At 59.7% G+C, this 26,741-nt stretch overlaps 11 protein-coding genes across 11 annotated transcripts; 5 read left to right on the forward strand and 6 right to left on the reverse strand.

Annotated features, from left to right (window-relative positions):
* Positions 1–348: 348 nt before the first annotated feature.
* Positions 349–4,151, reverse strand: BDZ90DRAFT_234835 (hypothetical protein). The gene is made up of 2 exons (XM_025507161.1): positions 3,823–4,151; positions 349–3,719 (listed from the first exon to the last, which is right to left on the reverse strand). Coding segments are annotated over exons 1-2 (3,207 nt in total). The 5' UTR covers positions 3,824–4,151; the 3' UTR covers positions 349–513.
* Positions 4,152–4,912: 761 nt separating this feature from the next.
* Positions 4,913–6,330, reverse strand: BDZ90DRAFT_99779 (hypothetical protein). Its single transcript, XM_025509999.1, has one exon. The coding sequence runs from the start codon at positions 6,179–6,181 to the stop codon at positions 5,168–5,170; it is 1,014 nt and encodes a 337-aa protein (XP_025359163.1). The 5' UTR covers positions 6,182–6,330; the 3' UTR covers positions 4,913–5,167.
* Positions 6,331–9,301: 2,971 nt separating this feature from the next.
* On the forward strand, positions 9,302–11,401 carry BDZ90DRAFT_269018 (Nucleotidyltransferase; the record flags this gene model as incomplete). The annotated part of the gene is made up of 2 exons (XM_025508729.1): positions 9,302–10,123; positions 10,216–11,401. 2 exons carry the CDS (start codon positions 9,302–9,304, stop codon positions 11,017–11,019), a joined length of 1,626 nt encoding a protein of 541 aa, XP_025359164.1. The 3' UTR covers positions 11,020–11,401.
* On the reverse strand, positions 11,145–12,901 carry BDZ90DRAFT_224608 (oxalate decarboxylase; the record flags this gene model as incomplete). The annotated part of the gene is made up of 5 exons (XM_025504622.1): positions 11,145–11,527; positions 11,590–12,122; positions 12,298–12,395; positions 12,630–12,671; positions 12,752–12,901. 5 exons carry the CDS (start codon positions 12,899–12,901, stop codon positions 11,145–11,147), a joined length of 1,206 nt encoding a protein of 401 aa, XP_025359165.1.
* Positions 12,902–14,521: 1,620 nt separating this feature from the next.
* BDZ90DRAFT_256662 (MFS general substrate transporter) lies at positions 14,522–16,692 on the forward strand (the record flags this gene model as incomplete). The annotated part of the gene is made up of 7 exons (XM_025507898.1): positions 14,522–14,949; positions 15,032–15,190; positions 15,251–15,443; positions 15,506–15,949; positions 16,017–16,287; positions 16,358–16,537; positions 16,562–16,692. The coding sequence occupies exons 1-7, from the start codon at positions 14,801–14,803 to the stop codon at positions 16,690–16,692; spliced, it is 1,527 nt and encodes a 508-aa protein (XP_025359166.1). The 5' UTR covers positions 14,522–14,800.
* A 1,074-nt stretch (positions 16,693–17,766) lies between these two features.
* Positions 17,767–18,525, reverse strand: BDZ90DRAFT_228780 (hypothetical protein; the record flags this gene model as incomplete). Its single annotated transcript, XM_025504836.1, has 2 exons — positions 17,767–17,934; positions 17,965–18,525. The coding sequence occupies 2 exons, from the start codon at positions 18,523–18,525 to the stop codon at positions 17,767–17,769; spliced, it is 729 nt and encodes a 242-aa protein (XP_025359167.1).
* Positions 18,526–18,553: 28 nt separating this feature from the next.
* BDZ90DRAFT_234842 (hypothetical protein) lies at positions 18,554–19,405 on the forward strand. Its single transcript, XM_025507162.1, has one exon. It carries the CDS (start codon positions 19,012–19,014, stop codon positions 19,276–19,278), a length of 267 nt encoding a protein of 88 aa, XP_025359168.1. The 5' UTR covers positions 18,554–19,011; the 3' UTR covers positions 19,279–19,405.
* A 377-nt stretch (positions 19,406–19,782) lies between these two features.
* Positions 19,783–22,440, reverse strand: BDZ90DRAFT_234843 (putative acetyl-CoA synthetase). Its single transcript, XM_025507163.1, has 5 exons — positions 22,231–22,440; positions 22,019–22,168; positions 21,886–21,941; positions 20,332–21,813; positions 19,783–20,057 (listed from the first exon to the last, which is right to left on the reverse strand). Exons 1-5 carry the CDS (start codon positions 22,387–22,389, stop codon positions 19,907–19,909), a joined length of 1,998 nt encoding a protein of 665 aa, XP_025359169.1. The 5' UTR covers positions 22,390–22,440; the 3' UTR covers positions 19,783–19,906.
* A 314-nt stretch (positions 22,441–22,754) lies between these two features.
* BDZ90DRAFT_99938 (hypothetical protein) lies at positions 22,755–23,615 on the reverse strand. Its single transcript, XM_025510000.1, has one exon. The coding sequence runs from the start codon at positions 23,353–23,355 to the stop codon at positions 22,867–22,869; it is 489 nt and encodes a 162-aa protein (XP_025359170.1). The 5' UTR covers positions 23,356–23,615; the 3' UTR covers positions 22,755–22,866.
* On the forward strand, positions 23,355–24,280 carry BDZ90DRAFT_234844 (hypothetical protein). The gene has a single exon (XM_025507164.1). It carries the CDS (start codon positions 23,784–23,786, stop codon positions 23,955–23,957), a length of 174 nt encoding a protein of 57 aa, XP_025359171.1. The 5' UTR covers positions 23,355–23,783; the 3' UTR covers positions 23,958–24,280.
* An 826-nt stretch (positions 24,281–25,106) lies between these two features.
* Positions 25,107–25,427, forward strand: BDZ90DRAFT_211350 (60s ribosomal protein l34-b; the record flags this gene model as incomplete). The annotated part of the gene is made up of 1 exon (XM_025504106.1): positions 25,107–25,427. A coding segment is annotated over one exon (321 nt), but the record flags the coding sequence as incomplete, so codon positions are not given.
* Between the last annotated feature and the right edge of the window lie 1,314 nt (positions 25,428–26,741).

Consider the following 26,741-nt stretch of genomic DNA (forward strand, 5'->3'; position numbering starts at 1 on the left):
GGCACACCCTCACTAGGCGTGATCAGCACTTCCCTCCTCCTGGCCAGCTCAGCCTCCGACCTAGTCCTCGTCGGGAGAGGCAAGCACGCCTCGCGTCCTGCGAGCTTCAGGCGGGACGTGGTAGTCGAGGCGGCTCGCCGACTGGCAAAGGACATCGGTAATGAAGACGGGTCCGCCGTGGCGATCACTGCTGCAGCGAGGGGGATGGGCAGGACCCTCGGGGCGGCTGCGGAGGGTGTACTCCTTACGAGGAGGGGCATGAGAGGGATGGGAACGACTTTGATCGTTGTGCAGGCAGCGGAGGGCAGGACGACCACTTGATGACACGCGACGACACCTCACGATATGCTCGATTTGAGCCACTGTATCACGTCCACGCATAGCTAATATCATCCCACAAGCACTGAGATAACGATACGGAATCATCGGATTTTGAAAGAGACAGAGACGTCTAGAGAGAAGACAGAGTAGCGATCGTGCAACGCATCCTCGCACACCACGGTCCGCGTGCACTTAGAGGTCAAGGTCGTCATCGTCGTCGCCCTTGCCGGCCTTCTTTTTTGCCATCCTCGCCTTACGCTCCTCACGCTTGTTGAGCTTCTTCTCCTTCTTGACCTCCTCGATCTTGTTGCCCATGGCGTCGAGCTTGACCTCATCGTCGTCCTTCTCTTTGAGGCGCTCACCGGAGCCCTGGCCCTCGACCCAGTTGTGGCCCGAGGCGTGGAGACGACCGCCCTCCATGCGCCAGATCTCCGAGCAGACGTTCTCCGAGAACTCCTGCGAATGGGTGATGATGGCCACACCGCCCTCGTAGGTCTTGAGGGCGGCGATGAGGGCAGCGAGGGACTCACGGTCCAAGAAGTTGGTGGGCTCGTCCAAGATGATGATGTGCGGGCGACGCCATGTGGCCGCGGCGAGGACGACCTTGACCTTCTGACCACCAGAGAGACCGCGCATGGTGTTGTGCGAGGTGAACTCGGCCTCGAGACCGAAGTCGTTGAAGTGCTTCTCGATCTCCTTGCGGACGAGGGGGCGGTTCATACCGAGACGCTGGGCCTCACGAGAGTCGAGGGCGAGGACCTTCTTCTCGAAACCACGCTTAATGAGCTCGTCACGCGACAGCCAGATGTTGTCTGCCGACGAGTAGTTCTTGAAGCTGACCTCGTACTGGAACGAGTTCTTGAGCTTCTTGCGGCCCACGAGCTCGTCGATGATGCGCTTGACGCCGGACTCGTCGACAAAGATGGAGCCGTTCTTCATGGCCTCCTTCTCGGCCTCGGAGAGCTCACGCGAGGACTTGAGGTGCTCCTCGAGGTCCTCTCCGGTCTGGTAACGCCAGAGCATGTAGTCGAGGGGAGTCTTGTCCAGGTGCTGGTCGATGTGGTGGAAGGCGTGCTGGGCGACGTAACCAATGACCAAGTTGGGGTGCTTCCACACCTCACCGGAGTTGGGCTCCGTGTCACCGACGACGAGCTTGATGAGCGTCGACTTGCCGGCACCGTTGGGACCGAGGACAGCCACACGCGAAGAGAGCGAGAGCTGCATAGTGACACCGTTGAGCTGGGGAGCGGGCGAGCCAGGGTATTGGAAGTGGACGTCACGCATCTTGGCGAGCGACTTCTCCTTGGTCTTGACACCGTCGAGGAGAGGCGGGTCGGGGAGCTTGAACGAGTAGTCCTCGCCCGTGTTGAGCTCGGCGTAAGCCTTGGCCTCGGGGACACGCTTGACGAAAGCGTCGAGGTTGCCGGGATAACGTTTGATCTTGAAGCGGTTGAGGTGGAGAATGTCCGTGCAGACGTTGTTGAGGAAGTTGGAATCGTGCGAGACGATGATCGACGTGGTGTTGGTCTGCGTCTGGAGGTAGTTGGTGATCCAGGCGACGTTGACGACGTCCAAGTGGTTGGTAGGCTCGTCGAGGAGGAGAATGTCGGCCTTGTAGAGGACGGCACGGGCCAGGGCGAGCTTCATCTTCCAACCACCAGAGAGGGCGGCAATGGGACCAGCCTGCTTGACCTCGTCGAAGCCCATCTCAGCGAGCGTCTTGGAGGCCTCGGCCTTCTCGGTGTTGAGGCGCTTGTCAGCGACGATGAAGTCGAGGATAGAGATGTCACCCTCGGATCCGTCGAGGTCGTGCTCGACGTACCAAGTCTTGACCTCCTCGGGAGACGGGAAGCCCTCGACCTGACCGTTTTGAATAGCACGCATGAGAGTCGACTTGCCTGAACCGTTGCGGCCACAGAGACCGTAGCGGTGACCACGCTTGAGGCGGAGGGTGGCGGTGTTGAGGAGAATCTTGGCACCGTAAGCGAGCGAGAACTGACAGTTGCACAGGTCCTCTCCCTCCTCCTCGTCCTCGAAGACCTCAGCCTCCTCACCAGTCGAGCGAGCAAGGGCGGCGAGGAGAGCGCGAGTGACCTTGTTGGCCTTCTCGGCGTCGGCACCACGGAGCAGAGTGATGAAGGGGATGAGGGTCGAGTCCCATTCGGTAGCCTCGAAGTTACGGGCGTTGGCCAAGTTGGTCGAGAGCTGGCCGATGTAGTCGATGAGGGCAGTGGGGCCAGTGAGCTTCTGAGCGGCAATCTCCTTTTGGACGAGCTCGGTAGTCTGCTTGAGGTCAACGTCCTCGAGAGGCTTGACATTGGAGCCGTCACCCTCGACCTGACCGACGGAGCGGAGCGTGGCAATGGCACGCTGAACGACACCGCGAGCCTCGGGGTCAGCCATGGCCGACTCCATCTTGAGGAGACCGGGGAGGAGCTTGGGCAGGAAGGGGCGGACGGTACGCTCGTTGTCGACGAGCTTGGTCATGTTGTCGGCAATGACGGCGACCTTGCGCTTGGTGGCGGTGGGGCGCTCGTTGATACCACGGATGAGGAGGGGAGCAATGAGGGCGAGGGTGGGCGAGTCGACCTCCTGGACGAAGGTGGTGGCAGCAAGGAGCTGGATCGTCTTGGGCACCTCCTCGACGGGGTGAATGAGCGACTGGATGAGAGCAGGGATGAACTTCTCAATGTCCTTGTTGGAGACGAGCTGGCAGAGCTTGGTGAGAGCAGCGCGCGACGCCTTCTGGACATCCGTCTTGGTGTCCCAAATGACCTCAGACATCGTGGGGATGATCTCGGGCATCAGAGCAGCCATGCGGTCGGGTGCAGAGGTGACGAGAGTCTCGAGGAGGTGGACACAGCCAGTCTTGACCTGCCACTTGCCGGCGGTGCGAGCCTGCTCGAGGATGACCTTGAGGACCTGGGGCACGATCCATCCGCTCATCGACTTGCAGAAGGCAGTGAGGGCGTCACGGGCGGCAGTCTGGACGGCCTTCTCCTTGTCGCCCATTGCCTCGACGACGGCGTTGAAGACGCGGCCGATCATGTAAGGCTCGAGGTCGTGGCCAACGCCCTGGTCGCAGAGCTTGCGAATGAGAGTGCATGCTCCCTCGCGAGCAGCTACGTTCTTCTTCTCGCCGAGACCCTTGATGATGACCTCCTCCAGGTCGCAGTCACCAAATGCACCGGGACCGTCGACCTTGACGAGGTTGACGAGCTCCTGAGCAGCCTGCTGGTCGCCTGACTCGAGGAGCCTGGCACCCTCGATCTTGACGGCACGCTTCTCCTGAGCTGTGTTCTGCGACGCAGCAGCCTGAGCACCGGCCGAGTTCTTGAGGCCAGCAGCGTCGGCGGGGACGGCGGCGGGAACGCCAACATCAGCAGCCTTGGGCGGCACTGCGAGCGGGGTGCGAGGATAGAAGCGAAGGGGTGGCGAGACAGTGGCGGTGAGTATATGCTGCGCAGCTTCGTCCCCTACCGCTCGCCACTCAAGACTCACTGTTGTATATGATCTAGTAGTCTACGAGAATGAGGAAAAACAGCTTCTAAAGCTGGGAGTGGCGTGCAATCGCCTTTTGTAGCTTCAACTACGCGTGGGTAATTGACCAATCAACGGCCAAGACTCTCGAGAAGAAGAAGTGAGGAAGGGGTAGCTCTAACGGGGGATGCCGAAGGGCTACTGGTATTCGTCCGAGCACGAATGCAGAGACGTGGAGGATATGAAAGATGAAAGGAGGGAGTTTTGCTAAGTCACGAGGACTGCTGGTAGTGAGGAGAAGAAAGGTGAACGTCGAGCGTGCGCTTTCCTCGTTGCCTCTTGCTCGTTCGTGTTCGCCGCCTCCTCGCTGCGCCTGGATCGTTTGATTTGAACTTTTTCGCTCGAGCGGGCGGCAGCCAGAGCAGCAGCGGGCTTGTGTCGCTTGCCCCCCTTGCCACCTGGTCGACCCTCCCCCGAGGCAGGCACAAGAGCGGAGGCGTCAATTGAGCCCGCGCGACGCCGAGCTGAGAGGGGAGCGTACCACGTGGCGTGGTAGTCCCGGTCCGAACTCGGCGGGGCACGGATGAGGGTGAGGCGTGCCACGGCCAGCTAGTCAGCTACGAGGATACCACCACACAGGACGGGACGAATAAGACACGAAACTATGATGGTAATCGCGACGTGTATATACGCGGCGAGATGCTGGAGATGTTATTCTGCTACTGCTGCTCCCTCGATAATCTGTGAGTGTACCCCCTTCCTATCGTACATGGTGCAGAGAGTCGGAAGGAGAAGGGGAAGAGGGTGCTGTCTAGGCCCTTGCGACGGTTCCATTTGCTTCTGTTCGGTATGGTGACGATGATCGAAGCCTTCGACTGACTTGCGATGTTCCTGCTGAGACTGATGTACGCTTCAAGTGGCCTCTCACGACCCTGCTCGACCACCCTGCCCACGTTCTACTCTAGCCGTTGCTGCGCGTCTACGGTGCCCGAGGAAGGCACCCGGGTATCGCTCTGTTGGCCCTACTTCTCCCCTTAATCTGCCTTCTTCAGCTCTTCTTTCCACTGCCTGACGTCACTAGCTAGTTGAGCGAGCCGCACGGGCTTCGTCATCCAATCATCAATGCCGCAGTCGAAGCCCTTGAGCTTGTCGCTCTCTTGACTCAGGGCAGTGACAGCTACTATTCGCGGGTAGTAGTCGGGACAGGGTACCTCACGCATGCGCCTAGCTGCCTCGAAGCCGTCCATGCGAGGCATGTTGATGTCTAGAAGGACGACCTGAGGGAGCGATGACGTAAACGCTTCGACCGCCTCGACTCCGTCACGCGCCTGAAGGTACTGTATACCAGCACGCTTAAGCGCTTGAGTCAGAACTGAGTGAGAGAGTAGAGAGCGGAACAAATCAGCTGCCGGCCTTTTCGTCGTGGGCAATGCATCGCGAGAGACGTACTGCGGAGATTGAGATCGTTGTCCTCCACTACGAGGCATTGGAATGGCCGCTTCTGGTGACCGGTGAGCTTGTCTGATGAAGGGGGAGCGTCGGACACCTTTGGCTGCGGCTGCGACTGGCCCGCACTTTTCGTTCCCGGAGGGTGCGGCGTTCCTTGGTGCTCGGTGTCGGTGCGCGATACGCCGCTAGCCTGCGGCTCTGAAACCGACCTAGTGGTCGACTCCGAAGATCGTCGCGACTCTGCTTGAAACGGCCCGCTCTCGGGCCCACCCGCGCCAGGAGCGAAAGGCAGCTTCTCATCCGACCCTTCTGGACTACTGGCAGGGCTCCCACGCTGAGAGCCTCTGCTGACCTTGTGCAATGCACATCCTCGCTTCCTTTGCTCGGCAAAAGTGCCATCGAAGATCTCTTCGAGCACCTCCAGGTCCGGGAGCGTGAATGGACGGTGGATAGAGATGGCGGGCACGTCGTCGATCATGACCTGCTTGCGCTCCGGCTGCAACGACGAAGGCATGTCGCTATAAGCTCGATTCGGGAGCTCGAGGTGTAGCCGCTGCTTGCCCTTGTCCACTGCACCACCGTTCGTGTCCGATGCCTTCGCCGGCTGCGACTTGAGGAGCTGAGCCACCTCGCGTTGCTTGGATGGCTCGGAGGTAGCCTCCCCTGCTATCAGGACCAATTGCGCTTCGTCCAGAAGTCGTGGCAACTCCGTCGCGTCGCCGAGCATCTTTGCACCAAATTGCCGGCAAAGCTCGTCGCAAAAGGCGAGGAAGCACTTGCTCTGCTCGGACTTGTCTCGAATGACTGCCACTTTGAGGTTTGACGGCTTGGTCGGGGCAGAGGCGCTCCCGCGGAAGGGGAATGTGAGGTCGATCTTCGTGCCTTTGCCCTCCTCGCTCGAGACGTGGATACGCCCGCCCAGTCGGAGCATGAGCGCAGAGCAGATTGACAAGCTCAGACCAGGCCCACCATTGGCTTGGTCGATGCCCGAGAGGCCTTGAGTAAAGGTGCGAAACACGCCGCTCCTGAGGAACCTGAGAGCTCGGGTGAAGGGCAGAAGATATGTCAGCAGCGCCTCAAACCAAGGTGATCAATGCCGTGTATACGCTGATGCTCACTCTTCTGACATGCCGCAACCAGTGTCACGCACAGAGAGGTGCAGGGTGTTGATGGCTCCGACTACCCCGTTCGTAGCCTTTGAAGCATCCTCCCTTGCCGCCTTGACACAGAGACTGACAGCCACAATGCCGTTGGTCGTTGCTTGCAATGCGTTACTGACAACTTTGCTCGTGATCCTCGTCAGCGCCTCTGCATCGAATCTGCACTTCTCGTCCGTTTCTACCCAGCTATCAGGGCCAGTGGAGCAGAAAAGCTCCGGGGGTGGAGGAATCTTTCTCGGGTCCTCCTGCAACCAAGTTTTTGACAGGCAATGAAGGCGCCAGGCGGAGACGGAGACGCGATTGACCGTATCGTACAAGCCACGGAAGCTCACGAGGGGCCAGGTGGAAGAAGAGGCGAGGCTGGGCTCCTTGATGCCGGCGAGGACGTTGTAATCGAGCACATCGCTGATCGTGGCATCGAGGGCTTCGGCGCTGAGTCCAATTGAAGAGATGACTGTGTGCAAGGAGCAAGTGAACGTCAGCATATGCGAAGATTGGCCTCGTGGGTTCGTGCGCGCACTCACGCCTACGATTGTCATCTGTCGGCTCAAGTTGAGCTCCTGCCGACTCGCAGATGCCGACAATTGAATGCAACGGAGTGCGAAGAGAGTGCTGCATGCGCTGTGTGATCTGTACCTGGGCTCGATCTACCGCTTCGCTGTGAATGCGGAGAGAGCTCGCAATGAGAACGCTGCCGATCATCTCGAGGAAGGTGCGGTCTGAGTCTTCAAAGGGGGTGGGACGGCGCGAGAAAGCGCAGACGATGAGATATGAAGGCTGGCCTGAACTCTCCAGCAATGGTAGTGTCAGCGCTGTTGGAAATCCAGCCGGGAGCAAGTCGCGTATGAAGGACGTCTGGGTAGGTGTCGGATCGGGAGAGATGGCGGCGAAGGCATTGCCCTTCTTCTGTGGACGTTTCCTAAGATACATCGAGGCGACCAAAGCTAAGAAACGCGCCACTAGAGGGCGAGAGATGCTACCGCTAAGCTTCTCAAAATGCTCCGTCGTCAAGCCCGAGCTGGCGAGGAGGGGAATCGGCTTGCTGCTAGAGGAGTAGGAGCAAACGACGGCATCATAGGGCTGATCGGAAGATGTCAAGGCTGGGATGGATCCGGCGTCGCTCTCGCCGGCCTTGTCGTCGTCAATAATGACAGACGACTTCGTAGACTGTCTGCCATCGCTTCCAGAACCTGGGCCGCTGCTGCTGAGGAGTGAAGAGGGGACCTTGTCCAAGGGCAAGCCCGAAGATTCGACGCGCGAATCGCGATCCTCGGCGGTGTCGCTCGAGGTATGATTACCGCCCAAGGACGCAGGCGAGCGCCCAGTCGGAGCAGCTGCAGAGTGCCGTGCCAAGGCGCGCTGTTCCTTTCGCGATTCTCGCTCGGCGGCGTACGCTGCTTGATCGACTTTGAAGCCCGAGAGATCGAGTAATGCGACGCTATCTGCGTCGAGGGTGGTCTTGATACTTTCCACAGCTTCCTGGAAGAAGTGATTCTCGAGATCGGGGTCGAAATCACTGACCGGTTGCGTGTCTTCCCCCTTCGGCTCCTTGAGCGTTGGCAGCAGGCCGAACTCTGCCTGTGTGAGACGCATAAGCTTCACAACTGAAAGCTGTTGGGCTTGCTCCTTTGCGCGACGGCGCATCAAAAAGCGATTGGACAACACCGTCTGCGAGGAGCGAGCGAGACTCCGAACAAAGCGCTCGACCTGAGCGTTGTCATCCGTCGCACAACGGAATGAGACGGCAGCACCTACAGTGACCAGTGAGTCGTCGTCATCGTTGTGTCCACCCTTGCCGCCGCTGCAAGGCAGCCGAATGGGGCTGGCGGCAAAGCACGTCACATTGCGGGGCAGCTGATCCGCCGACACACCGCGCTGGTGGAAGAAAGCTGGCATATCGTCACAATAGAGTGCTGGGCGACGAGTATCGCCGCCCTTGCCTTGCGCTGATGCCTCTACTATGCGGCGAACGATGATCTCTGAAGGAATGTTGGCGTAGTCTTGAGGCGTCGAGAGCAGAGTCTTGAAAAGATCGGCCGCAACGAGATACACTGCCGTGTAGCCCAGGGGCGAAGAAGGCATCAAATCGCTGAACAGTTCGATATCGATGTCGGCGACTGCATCCACGACGTCGTCTGCATCGAGGCCAAATCGATGAATCGCTATATGCGGTCTGTCGTCGACGTCTGGAGCCGTACGGATGCGGGTCATGCCATCGCGACCGTCACCTCCGCTGCTGCCCCAGCTGCTCACGCCATCTTTGTGGCTGTGCGCCTTTGCTTTGCCCCGACGAGCAACACTTTCGTCTGAGGGTACAAGGAATGGAGTTTCCTGCGCGAAATGAGTCGAATCGAACTCGCTCGGCGACAAGACGACTTCGGAGCCATGAATCCAGTCATTGATAGCATCATCTGCCGGCGATTGGCCAGTAGTGTTGCGAGAGGACCATGTGAGGGATGAGCGGCTTGATTGAAGACGCGACCGGCGGGAAGTCGCCAAGGGCGGGGGCAAGGGCGAAGATGACAAGGATGACGATGATAGTGGCGGTGACTCTCCTGCGCCGGCCATGACTGCGACCGGCGATCGTCTTCGGCCAGAGAGGTATACGAGGGATGGTGTTGAGGATTGAAGGAAGCAGGCGAAGGGCCCGATTATCGATGCACGGCTTGAAGTCCAAGTCGAAGTCCACCTGAGGGCCGAGACCGCCTCTGTCGCACAAATCAGGGTCCGACGCTGAAGGGCGCAGATGGCCAGTCGCCGGCTGTCGACCCCGCTGCATGTCCATCTTGGAAGCGGAAGCGATTTGCGAAGCCCGAGAGGCGGGCTAACGAGGCGGGCTGACGAGGGGGGCTTGTCCTCATCCATCTGTGTCCTTGCGATACGCTTGATCAATGGCGCCGACGCCTTCACCAGGCAAGCGACGGCGTCTCCACGAAGAAATCTCTGGGGATCGCTCGCAGCCGCAGGCTCAACGACGAGTCCTCTCCCAGGCGGTCAGGCTTTGGGTTCTCGCGGATAAATTGGAGACTAGCGAAATTGAAACGGCTTATAGGCTAGCGCAGGAACTGGGAGCGCTGCGCTCGAGTGATATCAAATTCGCCAATCTCGTCCTTACTGCGGTCAAGGCACCAAAGCGGGTATGGCTGGCGCTCAGGAGGGAGGCGACGGGCAGTAATCTGAGCGATGAATGGTTGCGCAGCCTCAACGTCCTGCACGTCGACTGGCTAGCGGATACAGAGAAGAAGGGCATCATGCAAGCCTACGATGCCTACCGCATCGTGCTGCCCAGAGACACCGCTGAATCTGCTCAAAAAGCATCACCTTCCGCATCGTCGTCGAGCATCAAGAAGGAAGTCGCCTCGCCGTCGTGCATCAAGAAGGAAAGCCCCTCATTGTCGTCCCCACCGTCGTCCACTCCTGTGATCCCCACATCACCTCCGCCCCCGGCATGGACGAATTCAGAATACTCATGCCAACGTCCTTCACCGCTGCGCTCCGCTCACAATCAGCCGCTGGTCGATGAGCTCGAGGTCATCCGAAAACAGCGCGACCTCACTTCGCAGAGGTGGTCAGAACGCTCCTACTCGATGTGCTTGAGCGCCATTAAGGCCTACCCTCGCAAGGTCTGCTCGCAGAGCCTCAAGGAAGTCAAGAGCTTGAAGGGCGTGGGGCCAAAGATGATCGTGAGCATCGCGAGACCAGCGGAGAGCTGTGTAAGGGCCGTCGATACCTGCATACAGCCAGGTCCCCTCCCTGTATGCTAATCTCTGAACCGTATCCGCCCTCGCCACAGGGTATTATCGAGCAATTCTGCTCGTCTGGTCAGATTGTCGAGGCCCAGCAGATCCTGTCCGATCCGGCCAACCCGATTATGTTCTCCTTCATGGAGCTCTACGGCGTTGGACCGGTCGCAGCGCGAGAGCTGTACGAGGATGGATGTCGCTCAAATGCGGACGTCGTTGCGAGGGGCAAGTCGCTCGCCACTCACCTGGACGTGGCCGACTGCCTAGGGATCTTACCCGACCTGAAGTTGCCAATCCCAAGAGCGGAGGTGGAGGAGATTGCGAGCTTGCTCTACGAGGAGGCCAGAGTCGTACTCCCCGGGTGTCGGTACACCATCTGCGGCGGATACAGGAGGGGAAAGCCAAGAAGTAACGACGTGGACGTGGTCATTTCGCACGAGGGAAACGGAGCGAGGATCCACGACATACTGGACCGGCTGAAGCGCAAGGGCATCATGTCGTACAACGTCAACGTGCTCACGCACAGCGATGAGGCTCGGCTGGACGCGGCGCTCCACCTCAATGTGGCGGAGATCGTGGTGCTGCCCCCTCGCTCAGTGATCGTACCGCATCCAAAGCATCGACGGGTGGACTTGGTGATGTGCCCGCCGCAGATCTATGGAGCAGCCGTGATTGGGTGGACGGGGGCGAAGACCTTTGAGAAGGACATTCGACGGTGGGCGAAGCTGAAGGGGTACAAATTCCACTCGACAGGGTTGAGAGTGAGGGAAACGGGCGAGTTGGTCGAGACACCTACCGAGGAGGACGTGTTCAGATTGCTCGGATTGAGGTGGATGCCACCGGAGTGGCGCAACACGGATGCGTAGGCGCGTGGTAGCAAGGAAGGCGGCGCGAAGGACATTTGAGCGCGGCGGATCGTCAAGCTGTGTATTTCATATCATCTATACCCATTCCAATCATCATCGAGAGCATGCTTGCTCACTCGTTCGCATTACGCCCACGTCTGCTTATCGCCGTACAGTCCTGACCCCACGCTCCTCTTGTTCTTGTGACCGGCCCCCTGCACAACTGGATGATCATGCTTCCTACGGTCTTGCAACTTTTTCATCGTCGAATTGCTAAAGCCGAGATGACCCTGCACGACGCTAGGCGGCATGACAGAGAGCCACTGGCTCAGTGAGATGTCCGAATAGATGGGGGACTTGAAGAGCTCGAGGTACTTGACTGGCTCGCTACCGAGGGCCTCGATGTAGTGGCCTTGCGACTTGGGAATGTAGGCTACGTCGCCTCCTTGGAAGTCAAAGGTGCGGGCATTATTTGTGCCGGCAAAGATGGTGAGACGGGCGTGGCCTGACATGAAGTACGACCATTCATCTAGCGGGACAAGGCACAGGATGAGCGTGGGTCGAGGTGGAGAGCTCGCGCGATGCACTCACCGCTTTGCGGATGCCAGTGAAGCTCTCGAATGGCGCCAGGGTTGATCGTCACCTCGGCCAGAGCAATATCGCTCACACTGAAGTTGCGGCTGTCGACAATCTTCACCGTCCCACCGGGAAGCTGCGTTGCAGGGTGGCTCGACGCATTGTACGTATATGCCTTTGCGGTGTTGCCCTGCGGGTTATCGATCGAGTCTTGCGCGAAGGACTCGATACCATCAGGCGCAGGGAAGATGTATAGCTCATCCTTTGGCACCTTGTCAAAGTCGCTGTTGTTGAAGTTCGGGAAGTTCTTGTTCAGGACCTCGCGAGGGATGTGAGCCATAAAGTCGGAGAGGAGGAACGTCTCATTTTCGTCGAAACCGCCGTCGTCGAAGACGAGGAGGAATTCGCAACCGCCGTCGGAGACACATTGGATCGAGTGGGCGAGACCGGAGGGGAAGAACCAGAGGTCGCCGTGGGAGAGTTGATCGAGGTAGTTGGCGCCAGTCTCGTCTGAGATGGCGACGCGGAGAGTTCCATTAAGGACGTAGCTGCGTGGCGGATGGGGGGACGAAGGGCAAGACGTAAGTACAGAGATGGCAGGATGAAGGTTCAAAGGCGTCATGCGAGTGCTCAGTGCCCCATCCACGCAGCCCTAGGCGTGCATCTGGCCTCAGCGTAGCATGACGGCGGATTTCCAGGCCTCCGCAGCATTCGGACACTCACGCCCATTCGCTCGCTGTATGCCAATGCAACTCCCTCAGAGCGCCCTTGTCCAGATGCATCTGGACTCCAGCAAGCTCTGTTGCGACGGGAAGCACATCCTGGTATCGAGAAGAGGCGAAATGAGGTGATGGCGAGGAGGTAAAGAAGGAAAGCAGGCAAGGTCAGCTCAAGGATCGTGCACGGACTTCGGCCAGAATCCCGCGTGGCTGACGCGGAAAGGGCGACGGCGTGTGGAGCAGCTGAAGGAGCATCGAGGCCGCTTTCCAGGCTCGCTCCTCACGACCGTCACATATCTGTGGCACCCTCCACGCGACGTCCCTCATCGCACTCACCTGATTCTGCTGCCTTGCCCATCCGCCGTTCTGCAATCGATTCTGTCAACGAAAAGGGAGCATAGAGTCGCAACGGTCAGCGCCAAGCCCACGCTGTCATCCCGCTACGCCTCCTGACTGACGTGAGATAGAGCAAAGGGCCATTTGGCCTGCGGCACGTTCCCGCTATCTGTCGATGGCGGAGCAAAGCTGTCGGGGTTGGATCTGTCGAGCTGTTCGTCTGTAGGCCCGTAGATCTTCGACCCTGTCTTGCCATTGATGGGCTCGGGCATCTTGCCGGTGTCTTGGAATTGGTCGAACAGCGAGTAGTTGGGCACCTCGTTGATGAAGTCCACGGGGTACTTGGAGGCTTGCTCGGCGGCGCGGCGGTCGATATGAGATTGCCAGCGACGCATTGCTTCTAGCTTGGCTTCGAAGGAGGGAGAGCGTGGTACCTCACGCTCTTTGGAAGGGGCAGGAGCTGCGCTGGCCGCCGTGAAAAGGAGAGCTGCGGCTGCGAGGGCCTGGGAGATTTTGAAGAGCATCGTGGCTGGGTGGATGGTGATGAGCGAAGGATGGTGCGATGTGACTGCTCGCTGCTGCTTATATAGCAATCTGGCCTGGCTTCACGCCGACGCTCATGCCTTCAACGTGACGCTCTCTCCCTCTCGACCTTCATCAATGACCTCGACAGGTGGAGTGGCGGCGACCATACCGCCATCATTAGACATCCTTGACCGCCCTCGCGGCTGCCGGCTGCCGCGTCGATGCCGCTGTTGCAGGGCGTCGAATGATGAATTTGGCGCAGGCTGAGCTCTGGGTGTTCTGGGCGCCCTGTCAGTCTCTCTGCCACACCTTGTCACCGAGCTGTCTTCTATGTCGTGGGCAGTCGTCGTCATGGAATTCGGGAACGTAGGGCTCGAGCGCTCCCCTCCCAAAAAATAGACCGGACGACGAGCCGATGCAAGCCTGCAGCAGAGCGTTGCCGTCGGCAACGACGGGCGGCGTATGGTGCTCCACTTGATTGACGGATGCCTTTTGCTCTCACCTCGGCCTCACCCACCCAGAAAGTCTGCCAGCCCTGCCACGCCACGCCTTGCTAGTCTCAGGCTCACTCAGCCCGCCACAGCCGCTTGTCCGCTCTGACCGACAAGCACGAGGATGGCGACGGGAGCCACGAGGTTGGGCGACGTATGGGATGACGAGAGGGCGTGGCGGGACGGGCGCTCAGCCGCTGCAATGAGCACTCAATCCCAATCGCAGCCGGCGGAGCCTTTGCTTCGTGATGTCGTGCGACACAATAGCATCGCTTTGCTTGCGGCTTGACGGAGCAGAGCTTCGAGCAGCTATTGACGCGGCATGCTAGGTCGACCGCACGATGCCATCAGGGCGTGAAATAGAGGATCCGGCAGCCTCGCGCGTGGACACAAGAGCAAGCCGCCAGACACCATCGACGTCGTTTCAGCACCCGAGGCTACTGGACCCACTGCGGGTGATCAACGTAGCGCTGCGTCAGTCGCGAGCCCTAAATGAACGCAACATTGCATGCTGCCTCCCGCCGGGCCGCATCCACCCTCTCGCCCCTCTGACTTGAGCGTCGCGCGACGCTCTACTCGCGCAACCTTGTAATCCTCTTCTAGTTCGTCCTTATGCTGCGGGCTCGTCCACCTATTCTTCAACCTACGGCCGTTGCCAACGCCTCCGCAATATCCGTCGTCCCGGCCGCGAGACCCTTGACTTTGGCAGCGTGGGAACGCCGAGTCGATCGCTTTTCCTCGCCTCCTCTGGCGCCCTGAGATGCGGGGTCCGGCTCGCGACAAGCTCGAGAGGCCGAGCGCGCACTGCTCTCTCCTGCTTCTCGCTCAGGTCCCTGCCCCAACTCGGGTTCTTTGGTCTAGTCATCATGCCTGTCATTCTAAGTCTGAGTGTCGCCTGATCTTCTTCGTACCTGCATCTCACCTTCAGAGCGTCGAGCGTTCTGATCGATCGCCTCGAAAGCATGACGGCTGGGATGCCTCGTGACGCGCTAGCTGATTGGGGCTGAGGGGGCCCCGCACCTTGCTTTGAAGGCGAATCCAGTGGATTGGAAAGCTACATGTACCGTACAGAAGAGGATACATTCTTCTTTTCTGGCTCCTTCATCTCGTCTTCTCGTCACCACTGCCGCCTGCCTGCCTGCCTGCCTGCCCGTCATGGCCGCCACTAAATCGCACGCGTCGCCTCTCTTCGACCCTTACTCAGACCCGGCGCATCCTACAAACGCCTGGCCAGCATGGAGGCGTCACGCTATGCTCGCCACTTTGGCTTTTCAAGCCTTCAGCGCAAACTATGCAGCCGGCGCGTTCGTATCTTGTGCATAGCGTCCGTATGCCGTAGCGTGCGAGCTGACTGACCGTAACTGCTTGCTCCTCACTCTCGCGCAGCCACTTGACCATCTTCCCGCAGATGTCCGAGTACTTTGGAGTCTCAATCGAGGCCATCGCTAACTCCATCGGCATCAGCATTCTCGGTCTCGGCGTTGGGTCCCTTCTATGGTGTCCGCTAGCCCAAGCCATCGGGCACCGGCCGGTCTACCTCATTGCGTGAGTATACTACCGTCACGAGCACTCTCAACGCCGTTGCTGATCACCTTGCGTTCGCAGCTGGACTTTCTTCGTACCATGTGCATTTTGGATGGCGTTCGCCAAGGATTACTCCACCTTCGCTGCCGGTCGCTTCTTTGCCGGCTTCGCAGGCAGCATTTCTCAAGTGCTACCCGCTACGAGCATCGCTGCGCTGTACAAGCCAGAGTGGCGAGGCACCGCCGTCTCCGTGTGGGCCCTTCTTCTCATCATGGTGAGTGGGCGCGACCGTCCTCCAAATGCAGGCTTGACTGACATGCGCATCCGCGCTCCCAGGGCCCACCCGCCGCTCCGCTCATCACCAGCGCCGTCACCCTCGCCCACGAATGGCAGTACTGCTACTACGTAGTCATCATCTTCGTAGGCGTCGAATGGTTCCTCGTCTTTGCCTTCTGTGGAGAGACCCTCTACACTCCTCCGCAACACGCCACGCCCATCAGTATCGCTGCCACTTCGACCGCGGAGGAAGCATCCGACGAGGACCACAAGGGCGACAAGGAGAAGGAGGACGCCGTGCACACCAGCACAAGGGACGATCTTGAGGGTGCAAGGGGAGGGCAGCAGCAGGGTCATGTAGGCTACCTTTACAATCCACTGCGCGACCCGATGCGATTTCTGAAGGCGGCTGCTCAACCCCTAGCCATGGCCTGCTACGTGTCGGTGCTCTTGCCTTGCTTGTGGGCTGCCGTTGCCTTCGGCTGGAGTGTCGGCACCACCATCGTGAGTACGTCGAGGGAATCGCCCTGAATGTCCGGACGCTGACCGCATGCCCACCTTCTCGTTCCAGATCCTTCCTCAAGTGCTGCACGCCCCCGCATACGACTTTGGACCCATCCTCATCGGCTGCGCTTTCCTGGCCATCCTCGTCGGGTCGGTCATCGGCAAGATCTGCGGGGGTATCATCTCTGACCGGACTGTCACTTTCCTCGCAACGAGGAATGGGGCAGACGGCGTCAGGCGGCCAGAATACCGGCTGTGGGCTTTGCTGTTGCCGACGCTGATTCTCCTCCCGGCGATGATCCTGTTTGGTTACGGGTGGGCTGATAGGATGGCGTGGTGTGAGTATAAACAGGGCAGGAGGACATCGTCAAGAGGAGCTGCTGACTCCTCACCTCCTTCGCGCTGCAGGGGTCTCCATCGTCTTCGGCGCCGGTCTCTACTACATTGGCAACGTCGCCGTATCCTCCATTGTGCAGACGTACATCGCCGAGAACGACATTTCTCGCTCCATGAGCTCAGTGTCTGTCTTCAACTTCACCAAATGCGTCTTCAGCTTCGGCGTACCGTTCTACCTACCATCATGGACGGGTCTACCAGCATGGGAGGAGGGAGAGGAAGGCACGTTCAAGTCTTCCTACCTCGCGCAGGGTCTCATCGTCTCGCTGCTTGGACTCGCCATGCTCGGGGGCCTGATTGCCTTTGGCGGACGTCTACGTCGATGGCAAGGGTTGCCGACGGCCTAAGCTTGGCTCGCTGTCCGTGTTGCAGCACCGAAATTTGATATCCTCTCAGTAGCTCAAGAGTGCAGACGAAGTGTGGGCGGCAAAGGCAAATTCGAGCGTGTGATTGCGTAGCTTCAGAAGAAAAGAAGCTACGGCGCTTGCTCTCTATCTGGGCAGCTGATGAGGTAGCTGCAGCATGTGCTCACACCCAAACGCAACCTCGACCACCTGCTCCCACTCCACTCAGTCCTTCACTCCTACTTCCCGTCCTTCCTTCTGTAGAGACGAGGCGTGGGTGCGGTGCAGAAGTCGTCAAGGTTATCCAAAAGTCGTCAAGGTTATCCACTGATACGGGGTTATACTCATAAGCCCGCGTGGTCTTGAGGCCATCCTTCCGCCACTTCATGGCTTTTCATGATGCTGCTCGTGATAGAGGTGAGAAGTCGAGCAATGCGATGCGGGGCAAGGCTGCTCCTTAATGGAGCTTTGAGCACTTGTCTTTCGTGAGAGTGCGGCAAAAGCTTCGAGGAAAGTATTGGGCGACTATAAGTGTTGTCGTAATATTTCCTCTTCTCTTGGTACCTCTAGCGGCCTGTCGCTCTTGATGAGCTGGCAAACGACGCAGACCGCATGCACGTTGCCCCGCGCGTATGGTCCCTTGGGTCGAATGCGATCCGGCGAGCAGTTTTGTGGCCGGATGCAGCGGAAGTCGTCCCGGATGTGCTGAATGGCTGCCGCCGATAAGCCGTCTTGGGCAGACCTTGGCGTTACGGGGGGGGGGGGTGAGGCCGTCGTGTGCCTGAGTGCGCGAGCTCGCGGCTCCTCGAACGTCATTCGGCACCCGCAGATCGCGCACCGGAAGTTCTGCTCCAGGACGCACTCCTCCAATACCCTCGCCAACTCGCTCTGGTCTGGCAGTGGGTGGTCGTACGTCGTCGACCGCTTGCTCCGAGCGCGCGCGTGCGTGGCGAGGCGACGCAGGCGAGGCCGCACGACGAAACGGAACCACCTCTCCTCTCGGTCTGCCAGCATTTGCCAGTCCTTGCCGGCCCCCCCCTCCAATCCTGGCTGCTCGTCGGGGTGGAGGAGGACGCCTTACTCGACGGTCAGGGAATGCCTCTCGCCGGCCCAGCGGATGATGGTTGGCAGCCAAGACTCGGAGGCCAGGTCCCGCGGGAACGAGTTGCGGACGACAGCATTTACGCCAATGTCAAGGATTGTGGTCGCAATCAGCGACAGTCCGTACCAGCCGTAGGCAGCCCTCTATATCGGTTCCGCCATCCCTTGGCGCACGCCGCGAATGCGCTTGGCAATGGTGGCCAGCTTGGGCCACACGACGTCCTTCGCCTCTCGGAGCGTGATGCCCCACTCCCCGATCCCAGGCCAGTTGGCAGGCCACATCAACCCCAGGCCGGGCATTCCGTGGCTCAGCGGTGCTCGAAGGTAGGCCGAGAGCGAGGGCTGAGCACCGATCAGGCTCTGCTCCATCTGGGCAACGTTGTTGTATTGCGCAGCCTGGGCGAAAATGAAGCCGACGAGATCGTCCCGCCCTGCACGGCCAGCGACGAGAGAGCGACCATCATGGCCGGTGACGTTGAACAGAGCCTTCATGGTTGGGAAAGCCAGGGCGATCGTGTTTGGCCTGATGCTTTGGCCCACACGGCGCCTCCATGGAGCCATGCCTTCCTTCGCGTTCATGGCCAATCGGAGACGGCAGAGGAGGAGCTCGCCTTGTAATTCGGCCCGTCTCTTCAGCTTGCGTTGCACTTCTTTCGGTAGATCACCAGATGGAGTACTCAATGCTACTGCGAACGAGGCCGGTGTAGCGTCCACAGGGAAGGCGAGGAGTGGCATGGTGTCGCAGTCCCCCCCCCCCCCCCCCCCCTCCCCTGCTCATCTGGTCCTCCACTCCGTCTTGCAATATTCGCTTGCTTGCTGGTATCATGTTCCCTTCCTCCTACTCTTCCATCTCTGGGAGCTTGCTCGGCCGGAGTCTCGAATGCTCAAATTGACCAAGCAGTGATCGTCCACGGTGCAAGCTCTGGCCTCCTCGCCTGCCAGCTGGCCCCGCTTGCTTGGTCGCTGCAAGCCCGTGCCCTGAGCCCCAGACGTGATGATTGGGTCGTTGATTGATATTGCCAGCCGTCGTGCGGAGGCCACGTTGCCATTTGCTGCCGCGCCTCATGGGCGGAGGGGCGGTCGAGCCGTAGCGTTGTATGCGACGACGACGAGCTGAAGATGATGACGAGTATAGCTGAAGGTGATGATAGCGATGATGAAGCTACTGATGCTGATATGTGTGTGATGCGGATGTTGGCCTGCTAGACGACAAGGCCATAGATGCGCAGTCGTCCCCCTTGCGCGAGGCAAGTCGTATCCACTTGCGCCCGACGTTGGGGAACTGGCGCCAACACCGCAGAGGATAGATGGAGCGGCGATGAGGAGATGAAGGTCGTTGAGGAGATAGAGAAGAAGAAGAGGAGGAGAGGCAAGGTGGACGCCTGGCCAGCCGGGCGTAAGGCCAGAGTGGATGCCAAGTTGAGCGCAGCTCAGCTCAACTCGAGGTTGGGAGGATGTGGGTTGACGACGCGACTGAGCACGAGTTAGCCGAGGGTGCCTCGACCAGCCGCGTCGCCCTGCAGGGTGTGTGTTCGGTGCTGCTCTCTTTTGTGGTAACGAGAAGGTGGATGGTGGGCTGGACGCCTGGGAAGGGAAGCGAGATTGCTTTTGGTGGTGCGGAGGCAAAGAGAAGTTGGCACAAGAGCGGCCCGTCCGCCCGCAGGCCAATCCCATCTCGCAGGCAGAGAGCACCACGTGGGCGAGCGGGCCGGCGGGCCGGCGGGCCATGGGTGGACTCGACTGGCGCACGGACCAGGCGGACCGCCTTCTCTTCGCAGCATCCTACGGTCCCCCGCTTCACTCATCCACCTCTCACGAGATCAGACGATCATCGATGCCGTCAAGACTCTGACTGTGAGTATGCGAGGCACTCAGGCTTGCGATCGGTATATCTATCGCGTGCACTTCTTGCGCTGCGGTCTCGTCGTGGAGCGGGCGGATGAGCCAGGCATGCCACTCTCTCCAGGTCGCGCCTCCCTTTCATCGTGTTTTGGGCGATACACTACTGATCAAGTATTCGATTACCAGCATCCAGGGGAGAGATAGAGACGAGAAGGACAAGAGAGGACAAGGGAGGACAAGGGAGGACAAGGGAGGACAAGGGAGGACAAGCAGCCTATTTCTTTGCCTGATCCTTGTTCCAGACTTCAATAATCCCGTCGACAACACTGGGGTCTGCCAGCGATGACACGTCTCCGAGCTGATCTGCCTCATTAGAAGCGACCTTGCGAAGGATGCGCCTCATGATCTTACCACTTCTCGTCTTACTTTTGGTCGTTTTGAGCCCCGTAGAGGGTTCGGAGAGGTTCGTAGAGCGTCCAGGGACGTCAGGGACGTCAGGGACGTTCACAGAGGAGTCGGAGCGGTCGAGGAGGTTCGTGGAGAGTTTGGAGAGGGCCGAGAGGTTGACAGAGGGTCCAGTGAAGTGCGTCGAGGTATCGAGGAGGTGTTGTGAGGGTTTGGAAGGAACAAGAAGGTCATCAAGGGCAGAAGTCAGCGGCTATACTCAGAAGTCACGCGTCCGCAGCTGCAAGTACTCACGGGAGATCCTTGACGACGAGAATCTTCTTGGGAGCAGCAAATGGACCGATGTTCCTGCGAACCTGCAGCACCAGCTCCTTGACGAGCGCCTCGTGTGAGTCGTAGCTGAAGGACGGCTTCAGGGCCACGTACGCGCAGATAGCCTGTCCAGTGACTTCGTCGGCAATGCCCACCACAGCGCTCTCGGACACGCCCGGGTGTTGAATGAGGGCACTCTCAATCTCCGCCGTACCGATGCGGTGTCCCGAGACGTTGCACACATCATCGACACGTCCCTTGATCCAGATGTACCCATCCTTGTCCCTCGCTGCACCGTCGCCCGTGAAGTAGTACCCGGGGTAGGGTTTGAGGTACACGTCGAGGAAGCGTTGGTGGTCGCCCTTGATCGTGCGGGCCATAGAGGGCCAGGGCTGCTTGATGGCGAGGACACCCTCGACTTCATTGCCCTCGATGAGCTTGCCCGACTGCGGGTCGAGGAGGACGGGCTCCACGCCCCAGAAGGGGACCGTTGCGGAGCCAGGCTTCGTCTTGGTCGCGCCGGGGAAGGGGGAGATCATGTGCGCGCCAGTCTCTGTCTGCCAGTAGGTGTCGACCACAGCACATTCACCGTGCCCGACGTTCTCGTTGTACCAGTCCCACGCTTCGGGGTTGATGGGTTCGCCGACGGTGCCGATGACGCGCAGCGAGGTGAGGTCGTGACCCTTGACGTGCTCCTCGCCCAGGCGACGCAGCAGGCGGATCGAGGTGGGGGCCGTGTAGAACTGGGTGAGCTTGTGTTGCGCGACGACCTCCCAGTAGCGGGATGCGGTCGGGTAGACGGGCGTGGACTCGAAAATGAGCGTGGTGACGCCGTTCATCAAGGGGCCGTAGACGATGTACGAGTGGCCCGTGATCCAGCCCACGTCGGCCATGCACGCGAATCGGTCGTTCTCGTGGACGTCAAAGATGTGCTTGACAGTGAGCGCCGTGCCAAGCAGGTAGCCGGCGGTGGAGTGGACGACACCCTTGGGCTTTCCCGTGGAGCCCGAGGTGTAGAGGATGAACAAGGGGTCCTCCGACTGAACGGGGACAGGCGAGCAGTAGGCGCGCTCGGCGGCAGCAGCGTCGTGCCACCACTTGTCGCGACCTTCTTGCATGGGGACGTCAGAGCCAGTTCGCTTGACGACGAGGCAGTGCTCGACCTTGGGGCACTCCTTGAGGGCTGCATCGACGATGGACTTGGTAGCGATGGTGCGTCCACCGCGCTTGCCCTCGTCGGTGGTGATGACGACGCGGGCATCGCAGTCGACGGCTCGGTCGCGCAGGGAGTCGGCGGAGAAGCCTGCAAAGACGACAGAGTGGACTGCTCCGATACGAGCGCAGGCAAGGAGGGCAACAGCAGCCTCTGGAATCATGGGCAGGTAAACAATGACGGCATCTCCCTTGCGGACGCCCATGTTGGTCAGGGCGTTGGCGACTTGGCAGACTTCGGCGAGGAGCTCCCTGCGCGTGAGAGACGGCGGCGGCGGCGGTCAGCATGAGAATACAATGCGTGCCGCGGCGTCATGAGCTCACTTGTAAGAGATCTCCTTGCCCTGTCCAGGCTCATCGGCTTCCCAGATGATGGCAGTCTGCGAGTGCGGGGTCGCAGGGGGTCGCGCCGGGTCAGCTTGAGCTCCTTTGCATCGTCTTGCGCGCGCATGCTCACCTTGTCCGGGTGCCTAAAGGCCCAACGATCGACACAGTTGTACGAGGCGTTGAGCTGTCCCTCAGGGAACCAGGCTACGTCTCCCTTCTCGAAGCCACCATGTCGCACCGTCTTGAAGGGCACGTCCCAGTCGATAGTCTCACGTCCGAGCTGCGAGCGCGAGGCGCGATGTCAGTGCGATGTAACTCACGACGTTCGCACGCCGCGCTCACCTTGCCCCAGAACTCATCGATCTTGGTGATCGAGGCCTGGTAGTTGCTCTTGTACGTCGCCTCGTCGATGTGAGGCTTAGGGCGGTCATGAGATCCTGTTCCCTTGCCCTTGAGGCGGGCCGGGATGTCATACGTCTTTACTTCGCGGTATTCAGCCATGTTCTCTGCGATGAGGTGTGGATGGCAATCGGGGGGGGGGGGGACCAAAGAAGGAGAGGGCGCCCGCCTACTTGTAGGCTGTTGTGGAGTGGGTGCGGGGAAGGCGAGGACTGCTCGTTAATCCGGCTTCGCCAGAGAGAGTGCGACGAGATGGTCAAAGGCCGAGTCGTGCCTCCCTCCCGCCGCTCTCCGTGACTGCCAGCCGTCGATGCATGACGATTGAGTTGGCTGCCACACCAGTGTCTGTGCGTCGTGTCATCGTGAGCCCGCCTGGCCCAGCATTCTCGTTGTGGGGAAGCAAGCCGGCAGTGAGGCAGCGGCGACCAAACCACCGAGCCAAGCCACTTGCAACCTGCAGCTCCACCTGACCCACGTCCGCATCCCTCAGCTCAATCGCCCAACCACAGCGAAGGCCGGGTGAAACGCACTGCCGCACTCGAGAGCGGACGAAGCGGAACTGACGGACGTCGACAGAGCTCACGCCGCTGCTTCGATCGCCATCCTCACCAAAGAAGACGAGCTCTCTCCACGACGATCAATCGCCAAGCCTTGCTTGCCTCGCGAAGCGACGAGGCAGAGGAAGCCGGGCGTGGGGTACGCTACGCTACGAAGCGTCGATTGCAATGAGATCGAGAGGGAAGTTGAAGTGAGAGGGAGGAAGACTCGGCCGCGTGAAGCGACGCCGTTGGTTGACCCGCCATTGCCAATCCAACGCCTTGACGAACCCCGCTGTTCAGAGAAAGCATTCGCCGTAGCCGTCGCCGTAGCCGTCCCCTCAGCCACCGCCGGCGCGGCGCGTTCAAAGTCAGCCTTGTGTGTATGTGTCTGTGTGGCTGTCACTCGAGCCCCAAGTTCTACGGTGCTCGACGAAGAGGTGGGGAAGGAGGTGCAGTGAGAGGGAAACGGGAGATGGGCGAGAAGTCGGGTCGGCAAGGTAATTAGCACCACAGGTGAAAGAGCACACATTTCGCAATAAGGAGACTGGATGACAGTCGTCTCATATTCGATAAGAGGTCACACGCTGATAGTAAGCCTATCATCGCACGACTCGTTCGGGTCTCCCCTAGTGATACAAACAGCCCTCACGCCCATGGCCCCAGGATCTCCTACCCTACTCTCCCAGCTGTACACCTCTCAACAAGTGATTCATGAGCAAAGCATCCTTTCAATCGGCTGACTCTGCGCAACGCCAGGACGTATGCCTGCCTCCTAGAGGTCAGGTCTCTGCCCCGTCCAATGCCTAGCTATGCTACGCCTCTTAAAGGCTAGAGAGCGAACGCATAGAAGCCGGCGCCGAGGTCATGTTCACGGTGTGAGAGAGGGGCCAGAGGCGGCGAAAGCGATGGGGTAGCGTGGGGTCGAGGGACAGCGCTATGCTTCGAGGTCCGTCGAGGATGGGTGAAGCCAGCGTTGTGCACCCGCCCATGCGCCCCCCTAGACATCGACGCAGCACTCCGCAGTTTTCTCTTGTCGCTCGCGATGACCCTCAAACTACAATACGTCGAGCTCCGGATCCTGCCTCTCCAACCGCCTCCCCTGTGAGCCGTGACGCCACGAGGAGTGTCTGAGATGACTGGGAGATCAGGGCACGGATCAAGTGCGCCTCCTTGAACCACGATGATGGAGGCGATCGTCGTGGTCGCCACTCTTGCACAGCGAGATGAGACTGCTGAGCCGCTCGGCAGCGTCGGAGAAGGGTTGCAACTCCTGTGAGGATGCCAGACATTCCGTCACTTTGTGTGGGAGAGGATCAAAGGAGGTCGGAAAACGTATGCGGGACCAGCCCGTCAAAATCGCCTGGCCAGGGCAGCGAGAGGCGAGCTAGGTGCCGGCAGACTGCTGCGGCATCATCTCTGACCAGCAAAGCGGCTAGCCCTGTCCCTGATGCGAGGAGGATGGATGATGGACGATGGCGCCCATCGATGCTGCAACTCCATCTCGCAGCTCGACCACCTGTACTTGCTCTACCTATTCGATCCGCCTTCCCTCGTCGGAACGGAATATGTTCACCTCTTAGTGCCACGGCCCGCCCCGCCGCCTGCCTGCCTCGCCCAGCCTCTGCCTGACCCTCTCTGCCCTTCGGCTCCGCGCGAAGCGATTTTCTGCGGGCCCAGCGACGGGGCGGTCGATGGGCCTTGGACTGGCTCACTCACCGCCAAACGACTACCAAGTGCGAATCCAAGCTCGCTCCGAACTTCCTAGTCCCACCCTATCTCCCCCCCTTCGACAGATCATCAAGGTGAGCATGCGCGACAAGCAGGCAACTATGCGGCAATCGCTGTCGTCACCTTCATCATCATCGCCATCGTCATCGTCGTCGAACTGCTGCTCGTGCTGGCGGAGGAAGGCTGAGCGGTTGAGGGAAGCAAGGACGAGGCTGTCGAAGCTGGTATTGTGGGATCTGCCCTTCGCCGCTAGCTAAAAGCTGGCAATGAGAAGCAGGCGAAGAGCTGCGTGAGGGCAGACATTGCTTGCTGGAGGGAAGGCCAGTTGGGAGAATGGATTGGCAATGAGGAGGCGGAGGATGGGACGATGAAGTTGCGGTAGTAGCTCGGACAACGCAGACGAGAGCTGGCAAGGGCTGCGCCAGGGTAGCAGCTCGAGCTTGCGACGACGATGATGATGACGACGGCGAACATGATGATGACGCCGGCACAGCAGCGTTGACGCTCGGTCGCAGCACGCTCACCACCTCCCCTGCCCTCCCTCCCGCACAGATGGCCCAACGCGTCACCCTCCGTCGTCGCAACCCGTACAACACCAAGTCGAACCGTCGTCGTGTTGTCAAGACGCCCGGTGGCAAGCTCCGTTACCTTCACATCAAGAAGTTGCCTACCGCCCCCAAGTGCGGTGACTGCCACATCGCCCTCCCCGGCGTCAAGGCTCTCCGCCCCAGGGAGTACGCTACCGTCTCAAAGAGGGAGAAGTCCGTCCAGAGGGCTTACGGTGGATCTCGTTGTGGACAATGCCTCAGGACCCGCATCATCAGGGCTTTCCTCGTTGAGGAGGCCAAGATCGTCAAGCAGGTCATGAAGGCTGCCGCTGCCAAGAAGTAAAAGGATGCGATCGCAACCGCCCCTCCGACTTCTCCTACCGCAGCCAACTCATTCTTCGTCAAGTCCAGTGGCACTACGCCTCAACTTGTCGTACCCAACTCGCCTCCTCTTCGTCATCTCTACACCTTGTACACTCCTTCCCTGACTCGTGAGATTGCGGGGCATACACTCTGCCTCGCTGACGAAGAATGGCACACATCTTGATACGCACAGCACGCAGAGGCGGGACAGAGAAGCGAGTGCAGACGACGTGGAGAGCTAGACAGACCAAGTCACGCAGTTCACGCAGTTCGTGCGCGGCATATATGGTGATTGATTGCATATGATACGAGGAGGGAAAGCAGGACGAGAAGCAGGGGTCGTCTCCCGTCCTTTGATTGAGTGATCGACGTCTTACTGGGAAGCGGAGGCGGATGGCGTTGTGTCAGCTCTCTCGTCCCGCTCACTTTGCTCACATCACGCCTACTTACGTCCCCACCACCATCATCTCCTCCGAAGTCGTCCCCGCCTCCACCATCCTGGTATCCATCCTGATAAGCGTCCTGCTCCCCATCATTGATCTCGTTGGCAATCAAACCGCCCGCGAGCATACCGCCTCCAAGACCGAGCATACCGGCGCCCATGGGGCCCATACCGCCTCCGCCCATGCGACGTCCACCTCCCATCATGCCTCCTCCGCCCATCATCCTTCCCTGCTGTTGTGGGTAGCCGCCGCCGTAGCCGCCACCCATCATGGGCTGCTGCTGCATCGGGTAGCCCTGTTGAGGATAACCGCCCATCATTTGCTGCTGCTGAGGGTATCCACCACCGTAACCTCCCTGCTGCTGTGGTGGGGGAGCTCCTGACGGGGGAGCGTAGCCTCCCTGCGATCGACCGCCTTCTTCATCGAGAGGGTGGACCCAGATTGAGCGTGGGGGCTGGGCGCGCGTGTCGACGAAGAAGTTGCGTTTGCTGAGAGTGAGAGCAGAGGAGGTCAGAGTAGGGTCCTTGCGAGGAGGGATGGGCTGCATACACTCACTAGTTCTCATCCCATTGCTTCACCCAACCGTCTGGCAACGGACGATCGTCGCCGCCGCCTCCTCCTCCTCCGCCGTATGGCTGCTGTTGGTGCTGAGGGTAAGAAGACTGCTGAGGGTAAGAGGACTGCTGAGGGTAGGATGACTGTTGAGGATATCCTCCGCCCCCTCCTCCATAGCCGCCGCCACCACCACCACCGTAGCTCGAGTGCTTATTGGACGAGCCTCCGCTCGTCAGCTTGTCGAGAAACCCCATGATTGTTGATCGCTTTGCTGGTCT

Source organism: Jaminaea rosea, assembly GCF_003144245.1.
Source record: "Jaminaea rosea strain MCA 5214 unplaced genomic scaffold BDZ90scaffold_19, whole genome shotgun sequence".
Lineage (NCBI taxonomy): Eukaryota > Fungi > Basidiomycota > Exobasidiomycetes > Microstromatales > Jaminaea > Jaminaea rosea.

Excerpts from the sequence above, each read along its gene's own strand:
- BDZ90DRAFT_99779 (XM_025509999.1), bottom strand. The coding sequence starts at position 6,181 with ATGCTCCGACTGGGCGGGCGTATCCACGTCTCGAGCGAGGAGGGCAAA.
- BDZ90DRAFT_234842 (XM_025507162.1), top strand. The coding sequence starts at position 19,012 with ATGCGCAGTCGTCCCCCTTGCGCGAGGCAAGTCGTATCCACTTGCGCC.
- BDZ90DRAFT_234843 (XM_025507163.1), bottom strand. The coding sequence starts at position 22,389 with ATGGCTGAATACCGCGAAGTAAAGACGTATGACATCCCGGCCCGCCTC. Across the intron at positions 22,169-22,230 it reads TCGATGAGTTCTGGGGCAAG|CTCGGACGTGAGACTATCGA; the intron begins GTGAGCGCGGCG and ends TCGCGCTCGCAG. Across the intron at positions 21,814-21,885 it reads GGCAAGGAGATCTCTTACAA|GGAGCTCCTCGCCGAAGTCT; the intron begins GTGAGCTCATGA and ends TCTCACGCGCAG.
- BDZ90DRAFT_99938 (XM_025510000.1), bottom strand. The coding sequence starts at position 23,355 with ATGTGTGCTCTTTCACCTGTGGTGCTAATTACCTTGCCGACCCGACTT.
- BDZ90DRAFT_234844 (XM_025507164.1), top strand. The coding sequence starts at position 23,784 with ATGGGTGAAGCCAGCGTTGTGCACCCGCCCATGCGCCCCCCTAGACAT.